The following is a 9,219-nucleotide window of genomic DNA, read 5'->3' as shown; positions in this document are numbered from 1 at the left end:
CTCTTCAATTTTTTGGAAGAGTTTGAGGAGAATAGGTATTAAATCTTCTTGGAATGTTTGGTAGAATTCACTGGTGAAGCCATCTGGTCCTGGACTTTTACTTTTTGGTAGGTTTTTGATGATTGTTTCATTTTCTATACTGATGATCAGTCTATTTAGATTTTCCAGATCTTCTTGATTCAGTCTAGAACGATTTTATTTTCCTAAGTACTGATCCATTTCTTCTAGGTTATTAAATTTGGTATTATATCCTTTTTCATAGTATTCTTGTATGATCCTTTGTATTTCTGTGATGTCAGTCGTAATTTCTCCTCTTTCATCCCTGATTTTGTTTATTTGTGTCCTTTCTCTTTTTTCTTTAGTGAGTCTAGCCATGGGTTTTGTCAATTTTATTAACCTTCTCAAAGAACCAGCTCCTTGTTGTATATATTTTTTCTTTTTGTTTCCAGTTTCATTTCTGCTCTAATTTTGACAATTTCTTTCCTTCTGCTGACTTTAGGCTTCATATGCTCTTTCTTTTCTAGATTTTTAAGATGAAGCGTTAGGTTGTTTATTTGGGCTCATTCTTGTTTTTTGGAGATAGGCCTGTAATGATATGAACTTTCCTCTTAGGACCACTTTTGCCATGTTCCGAACGTTTCGATATGTTGTACTATCACAATCATTCGTTTCTGTGTATCTCTTGTTCTCTCTTTTTATTTCTTCGCTGACCCAGTTATTCTTTAGTAGCATGTTGTTTAATCTCCACGTATTTGTGGTTTTTCCTGATTTATTTTTGCAGTTGATCTCTAGTTTCAAAGCATTATGATCAGAGAATATAGTTGGTATGATTTCAACCCTCTTATATTTGTTGAGGCTATTTCTGTGTCCCAGTATGTGGTCGATTCTTGAGAATGTTCCATGTGCACTAGAGAAGAATGTATAAGCAGCTGTTTGGGGATGGATGGCTCTGTGTATGTCAATTATGTCCACTTGGTCTAATGTGTCATTTAAGGATGTTATTTACTTACTGATTTTCTGTTTGGATGATCTGTCCATATTCGACAGTGGGGTATTTAGATCCCCTACTATGATAGTGTTTTGGTCTGTTTCTCTCTTTAGTTCTGTTAATAATTGCTTTACACATTTCAGGGCTCCCTGATTGGGAACATAGATATTAATAAGTGTTATGTCTTCTTGGTGCATGATTCTCTTTATCATTATGAAGTGTCCCTCTGTATCTTTCTTTACTTTTTTTATTTTGAAGTCTGTTTCATCCGATATTAGTACCGCTACTCTCGCTTTTCTCTAAATGCTATTTGCTTGAAATATCATTTTCCACCTTTTCACTTTGAGTCTGTATTTGTCTTTGGAGCCGAGATGTGTCTCCTGGAGGCAGCATATGGTTGGGTTTTGTGTTTTGATCCATTCTGCAACTCTGTGCCTTTTTATTGGTGAGTTCAGTCCGTTTACATTTAGGGTGATTATTGAAATATGAGGTCTTATAGCTATTTTATCTTTTGCTTTCTGGTAGCTCGGTGTTTCCACTGCTTCTTTGTCCTTGTGTTTCTGTTTTCTTTATTTTGGTTGGCTTTTGTGGGTTTTGCCTCTAGTTCTTTTTGTTTTATGTTATATACTTCAGTTCTGAATCTTCGATGTGTGGTTACCATTATGAATATGAAAAGGATAGTTATATATATGTATATACACACACAAACACACACACACAGTTGTTCATTTTCTTCTGCGTGTGTAAGGCAGATGTTTTAAATCCATGTTTGTAAACCATATTGAAGACTAACTTATTCTCTGTTAACCAATGGAAGGAGAGCTGGCTGGTGTGGGCTCAGTCTGGCCCCTGGAGGCAGCCCCAACCTCAGCCTACTCTGCTGCAGGAGCTGCAAATCCAAGAGTGAATGTCTTTGTCCATTCACGCTCCTGTACTCCCATGGACTGGGCGAATCAAACAAAAGACATTACTGCTTACAGTTCTGGAGTCTGGAAGTCTAAGATCAAGGTGCTTGCAGAATGGGTACCTGGTTAGGTTCCTTTTCCTAGTTCATAGGCAACATCTTCTCATGGTGTCCTCACATGGTAGAAGAGGCCAGGGAGCTCTCTGGCATCTCTTTTATAAAGGCACTAATACCATTCATGAGGGCTCCACTCTCATGACCTAATCATCTCCCAAAGGTGCCCCACCTCCAAATACCATCGCATTGGGGGTTAAGATTTAACGTGAACTTTGGGGGAACACACGCATTCAGTCCATAGCCGTGGGAGGTTGGTACGGTTTATAGATGACAGTCCCCCTCTTTGGAGCCAGCGTGGCCCCCAGCAGCTGTAAGATGTGTGCATCTGGACCTGGTACAAGGGAGCTGGGGGCGGGATGCTGTCCTCTTCCCTTCCAGGTCTGTCTGCCTTCCTTCATGCCCTCTCCCCCTTGGGCTTCCCACAAGGTGACGGTGGCTCTCTGTTGTAGGTGGCCAATGTGAATGCTAAGGACGGCACGTGCACACTGAAGGACTGTGTGTATAAAGATGTGCAGAAGGACTGGCCTGGCTACTCAGAGGGAGACCAGCAGCTGCTAAAGCGCATGCTTGTTCGGTAAGGCCGTTTCCCCTGGGCCTGGGCCAGATCTTATCTCCAGGATGCTGGGGTGGCCTCACCTGGTCCCAAGACCTCGGGGCTAAGAGCAGGGTGGTAGGGTCCATGGGGATTCTAGCCATTTTCCCCACAGCCGAGGTACCCTACCTTGGTCTTCAACTTGGGGAAAACCTAGCCCTGCCCCCACCCCCGTAGGGTTGGGGGAATATGTTACTGTTACATACACCAGAGTGCCCCACAGAGGCCTCAGTCCACCCAGACTGTTCCCGCTGCCCCTCCCTACCCGTGAAGCTTCTACCTGTAACTTGCTCTGTCCCCATGGGCCTCTCTTGCTGGAGCTTCCTTCTTAGAACCATTAAAGAACCTGAAGTACAAAAACAAAGCTTTTTGCAGTCCTAAGCAGTGTTAATTAAATGCATTCCTTCTAGGGTTAATTGAGACTAGAGGTCAGAGTGGTTTAGGAGGCTCTGAGAGGAGTGAGTATGGGGCCTGCCTAGGCCAACAACTAATGCTTCTGATACATGCCTGACCTAGGAGCCGGCTGATCGCTAATTAGTCTTCAAGTGATTTCTCAGGGACTTGGAGATCTTTGTGAGGGTTTTTTTTTTTTTTTTAAGTTCAGCTGTTTAAAGCATTAATTACATCTGGAAAGCAGAACTGAGTTGGGACCACTCTGTGTGAATCCCAGGTTCCTCCTCAGCCCTGGGGGACACTAATTCCTGAGCCACCAGGCCTGAGGTCCCTGCTCTGGCTGTCTGAGGTCTCTGGGTGTTGGGTAGCTGGGGGCAGGGGGTGGTGGTGGTGATCTCTGCAGAAGATGCGTCCGACCCGGTATCCCCTCTCTGGGGGTCTTCTGTTGTCCTAGTTAAACATGTCAAGTTGGCACTGTCCCCTTCTGTAGGTGTTTTCATCCATCACACAATTTTGGGCAAAAGGTCCAGTGTTGAAATGGTTGATTTCCCCCACCCAGCTGCTTTGTGGTGGCAAGGGGCACTCAAGAGGCACAGTGAGGCTGTTCCTGTCCATCCATCCTTAGAATCTCTCAGCAGCTTTCTGAGTTCTCAGACCGCAGGGTCTTGGCCTCACTGATTTCCTGGGAAGGGATGTGGCCAAAAGCGAATAGCTTGTGTGTATGTTTGTACACAAGTGTGTGTGCACATGTCTGTGGTAGGAAACAGTGCTCAGAGGTTCACCACCCGGCCCAGTGCATGTCCACATGGACAGTATAGCAGGTGATGTAGGGCGGGAGCTGCGGCCCTCACATTCTGAAAACTCGCTAGTCCTTCTTCCTGTCAGTGGGCAGTGGTGAAAAGGCCTCGCTGCCCTTTCTCATGCTTCCTCTAATTCTAACACAGGGTACTGCACTCCTAGACTCTTCTTTGGCTTCTCCCAGTCTGTGTTTTTCTTGGCCATCATTTCTAGTTCCCAAGAGTCCTTCTTGTTGTCTTTTTGTAGCATCATATTATTGAGATATAGTTCACTTAATACAAGTCACCCATGTGAAGTGTACACTCAATGGTATTCACAGTGTTGCTCAACCATCGTCTCTATCTAATTTCAGAACATTTTTGTCACCTCAAAGGAGACTCTCTCCATCATTATCAGTCACTCCCCCATTGCCTTCCCTTTGGCAACCACTACTCTGCTTTCTGTCTCTATGGATTTGCCTCTTCTAGACATTTATATATAGGATCATACACCATGTGGCCTTTTGTGTTTGGTCTTTCACTCAGTGCAGTGTTTTCAGGGTTCATCCAGATTATAGCGTGTGTTAATGCTTTATTATTTTTTATGGCTAAATAATATTCTGTTGTGTGGATGGACCTCATTTTGTTTATTCATTCATCCCTTGATGGACACCTGGGTTCTTTCCACCTCTTTGCCGTTGTGACTAGTGCTGCCATGAACATTTGTGTCCAAGGATTTGTGTGGATGTGGATTTTCAGTTCTCAAACACATACTGGTTGTTGAGCTATGTGGTAATTGTGTTTAACTTTTTGGAAAACCGCTAAACTCTTCCTTAGTGACTGCACCATTTTACATTCCTGCCAGCAGGGCATAAAGGTTCCAACTTCTCCACATCCTCGCCAACACTTATTTTCTGTGTGTGTGTGTGTGTGTGTGTGTGTGTGTGCGCGCGTGCGCGTGTGCGTGTGCGTGTGTGTGTGTGTGTTGAGTCTAGCCATCCTAGTGGGAGTGAAGTAGTATCTCATTGTGGTTTTGATTTGCATTTCCCTGGTGAATAGCGATGTTGAGTACCTTCTCATGTGCTTATTGGCCAATTTGTATGTCTTCTTTGGAGAGATGTCTATGCTTATTGGCCAATTTGTATGTCTTCTTTGGAGAGATGTCTATATGTCTTCTTTGGAGAGATGGTACTGCCTTTGTCTTTCTGAAGATAGTAAGACTGGTGTTTTTGTTGTTGAGTTAAAGTTTTCATCCTCTTACAGTCTCTCTTCTCTTTTAAATGCATTTTTCTGTCTATTTTGCATCTGACATTTGTTGCCTGGAAGTACCCCGCTCCCCAGGTCTTTCCTCTGGATGGCTCTGCTCCCTCAGGGGGGCCCCTTTGTTTCCTTTTCTCCAGAGACCACATGTCTGTTTCTCCTGTTGTTTGGGTGTGGCCCATGCAACCTCCCAGTGCCTGGAGAAGGCCTGTGCTCCTCTCCTGGACATGCTATGGACTCTGTAGCAGATCAGGACCCAGAGCAGGGCTGCTCGGGGACCCCTCCTCTGAGGTATCTGAGGCTCCAACCCCCAGGTCATGGGGTTCTGTAGCCTGGGACTTGGTTTTCTTGGATTCTATAGGACAGTCACCACCTGTACTTCTGTTTTAGTGTTAAATGTTGTCACTCTCTTGTTCCCTTTCCTCTTCATGCCTTTTTACTGGTGGCTTAAAAAAGAGTAGATGGAAATGCCTGTCCTTGGTTTTCTGTCTTTAACAAGAGCTCTTGTGGCTTCCATGTGGCTGGACAGCAAACCTGTTTCCCCTTGGCCATGGGGACCATGTTGCCCTAGTCACTGCGTGCATGTTTTGGGCACCTTTCCTGTGGCTCTCCTTGCATTTTGGGCAGTGGACAGCAGCAGTGGTTTGGAATGTAGCCATTTGGTCTGGGAGTCAGACTTGCTCATTGCTGGTTGGAGCAGTTCAGACCCGGCCCCTGAGTCCCCAGACCTCAGCCTCTCTGCAGTGCGTGGAGGGCCCTCAGCACCACACACAATCCGGCGTCTTTATCAGGGCCTCTCTTTGCCCATCAAGTGTTGGTGTGTCTTTCTTCTTATCTCTGGCTGCATTGTTTTGCTTAGGTCTAGGCAGGCCAGTGGATGCCTCTGCCGTCCACAAGTAGGTGCTGTGGCCTGGGCTCCCAGGAAGGCGGGTGCTGAATCTGAGAGGCCTTCCTGTCACAGACCAGGTCATCTCAGTTCTAGTCAACATTCTCTAAAGTTTCTGCAATGAGCGTCATTATTAGGATGAACAGTTGAGGGACCAGTGCCTCAGTGAGCCCAGATTTCAAGGGACAGACCTTGAGTGTTTGGTCATTTTACATGGTTCCCTGGTCTCCATGGTAATGGGGGTCTAGGTGGTCAACTTTGACCCTTCTCTGGGCACAGGACACTTTGTGGAGCAGTCCTCTGGGCAGTGAGGCCGAGGCTGCAGGGCAGCTGTGGATGAACCCGAGACGGGATATGCTCCGGCTGCTCTGCCTGCCAGGCTCTAGTGTACCCAGCATGCTCACCCTCTCTGATTCAGCGGGGTGGTGGCCCCTCCCTGAATCACTGGTCAAGGGTGGGACAGCGTGATGTCAATGCAGAGACAGATGAGCCTGGATGCACCCCGAGAAGTGCTGCAGTAAGCCCCCACCTACCCTGCTTCTCCGCAGGAAGCTATGCCAGCCACAGAGCACAGGCGGCCTCCCTGGAGACCCTGCTGCTGCCAGCCCCCCAGATGAGCATGGGAGTTCAGCCTCACCCCCACAGGTAGGAGCAATGGGTGGAGGTGCTGGTGGAGGAGGGCAGGTTTAACCCAGAGCCAAATGGGCCTGACCCAGCCTTGATGCTTAGGTAGCCCATTGGGCCCTTGGCTCAGGGCTGGGATGTTTTCTTCAACCAGTGAGCAGATGCCTGGCTTCCCCTAGGCCTGGGGCCTGGGCCCAGGACCTGGGTTCATCTCCCTTGGACATTTGTGGGTGGTGTGGCTGAGGGAGGGCAGGCACTGGACTGCCCTGAGCTTCATGCTTTCTCTGTACCTGGGTCTGCTGCCTCTTAGGGTTGTAGTGAGGGTTCTGTAAAATCCCGTGTGCTAGCTGCAGGATAAGACGGTGCCCAGTGTGGTCCCGTGAGCGGTGGTCACTGTCATTGAAGTCAGTAGTCAGGGAGGGCACTGGGAGTGGGAGAAACTTACCTGGCTCTGGCTAGGGTGGTCTTTGGCTATGCGCCCCCTCACCATTGCTTGAGCTTTTTGGTAAAAGCTATTCCCACCTACCTGCATGCTCTGACTTGTGAGTCCCACATTCAGGCCCTTTTCCTCCCTCCTCCTTGAGCTCTTCCTTCTCTTCCCTCTTCTTCCTCCTCCTCCTCCCTATTCTTCCCCTCCTCCTCCCTCCTCCTCCTCTTCTCTGTCACCCTCATCTCCCACTTCTTCAACCTGAAGCACCCAGTCCATATTCATGGCCCTGAGGCCTCCTTGTGGGAAGGCTGGGTCCATATACACCCTGGTTATGGGGCCTAATTTTACCCACACTCCACTGTGGCTCCTTGGTCCTAGGCCTGCCATCCACCATCTTTCTTTCTTTATTTGCTTCCCTGGGTCAGGGCCACCTGGTCCAATGCTGGGTCCCCTCCTATGGTCTGGCCTTGCCTCACATGCCTCAGTCTAATCATCTGTGAAATGGGGATAAGACCTGGACCATGTCATAGAGCCTCTGTCTGATCCAAGTAGTCACGGGTCTGGTGTGATGGGTCCCGGTCTGTGGGGCTGCCCAGTGTCCCTCAGACTTGGCTCTGTCACCATCCCCATCATCTGGGGTAGATACTGAGCACAGCAGTATTTAAGACCAGTCCATGAAGATGATTGAGGCGGTCCACTGATGACCTGGCTGCCCTTCCTTCTGCACAGTCCTTGCGGGAGGCACCAAGGGCCTGGTTGGCAGGACTGCAGGAGTCTCCAGTGCCCCCACTGTCCAGAGTGGGCCTTGCAGGTGGGGACTAGATTTCCTCCAGGCCTGGGCTGCCTGCCGGCTCAGCTCAGGTCTGCACGTTGCTTCTGAGCCACTCCCCAGGGGATACCAGCCACTCCAGATACAGTTTCCCCTCTAAAATGGTCTCTTTTCCTTCACAGAAACGGCCTCAGCCTCCTGATTTCATCGACCCCTTGGTCAACAAGAAACCCCGGATATCGCACTTCACCCAGAGAGCTCAGCCCACGGTCAATGGGAAGCTGACTGTGCCCCATGGCCGTGAGGCCCTACTGCCCACCCCAGGCCCACTGGTCGGCATGGACACCCACTTGCCCCCACGGCTGGAGCCCCCAAGGGCACACGACCCTCTGGCTGATGTCAGTAATGACCTGGGCCACAGTGGCCGGGACTGCGAGCACGGGGAAGTGGCCACCTCAGCCCCTGCCCCATGCCTCAGCCTTCCCCTGCTGACAGACTGTTCCCAGACCAGCAGGCCCCATGGCAGCTCGTCTCGGGGCAAGTCCAAGAAGAAGTCCAAGAAGCACAAGGACAAGGAGAGGGCAGCTGGGGACAGGCATCAGTCCCGGGCACCTGACCTTGTGCCTGGTTCCCTTGGAGCCCCACCAATTGCCCCAGGTAGGTGCCAAGAGGCAGGCCTGGGACAGACTCAGCAGGAGGGCGCTGTCAGGAGCTTGAACACCAGCTCCACATCTTGCCAAGGGGGCTGCACTGCCCCACACTTCCCCGTTGTTGGCTCACCCTGCATATTCAGCCTCTCTGCACACTGTTTTCTCACACAGGGTATCTATAAATGCCCCGACAGTCTCGGCGCTGGAGACTCCTACAGTCCTGCGTGCTCCAGGCCAGCGCTGGGGGCTAGAGACACAGGTCTGACCAAGATAAGACCTGCGGAGGGGCAATGCATGTGGAGAGGAACAAGTTCCAGGCACAGAGACTGAGAGGGGCAAGGTGGAGCCAGGGCCTTTTGGACTCAGGGGAGGCTGTGGGGATGGCCTGGCAGGAGAGGGGCAGCACCGGTACTGCTATGGGCCTCTTGTGGCCTGAGAAGCCTGTGGGAAAAGTGTGGTAAGCGCTGAAACAAGGTCATGCAGCAGGCGGGGGAGCTGAAAGTTGAGGGATCTTGGGTCTCAGCAGCAGAATGTGGGGTGCAAGGCCAACCAGGGCTGGATACCAAGCAGGAGGACCTCTCTGGGGCCCAGGGATCCTGGAGGGGCATGTGAATAGGCTGGGCTGGTGGCGGGGCTGGGGTAGTTACCTCCGGAGCCTGGGCCATCCTGAGTTCACAGCCCCAGGCACCTGAGCTGAGCACCCTATATGGCTGTGAACTTAATTTGATCAGCATATAGCAACAAAATCATGGCCCCACTTAGTCACATGCAAACCCAGGCTTGTCACCTGCCACTACTCCGATCATTTCCCCAGGCAGGGTCCTGGAGAA

The 9,219-nt window shown here is 49.8% G+C and overlaps 1 protein-coding gene across 1 annotated transcript in view; it reads left to right on the top strand.

Annotated features, from left to right (window-relative positions):
- ELL (elongation factor for RNA polymerase II) overlaps nt 1–9,219 on the top strand; it is a 56,621-nt gene that overhangs the window by 40,794 nt on the left and 6,608 nt on the right. The window contains exons 6-8 of the mRNA XM_006904311.3: nt 2,459–2,583; nt 6,465–6,561; nt 7,922–8,396. Of these exons, the coding sequence (XP_006904373.1) occupies nt 2,459–2,583; nt 6,465–6,561; nt 7,922–8,396 (697 nt within the window). The remainder of the gene's footprint in view (nt 1–2,458; nt 2,584–6,464; nt 6,562–7,921; nt 8,397–9,219) is intronic.

The sequence above is a fragment of the Pteropus alecto genome, unplaced genomic scaffold, assembly GCF_000325575.1.
Source record: "Pteropus alecto unplaced genomic scaffold, ASM32557v1 scaffold160, whole genome shotgun sequence".
Lineage (NCBI taxonomy): Eukaryota > Metazoa > Chordata > Mammalia > Chiroptera > Pteropodidae > Pteropus > Pteropus alecto.
This window is presented reverse-complemented; position numbering and strand designations above follow the sequence as displayed.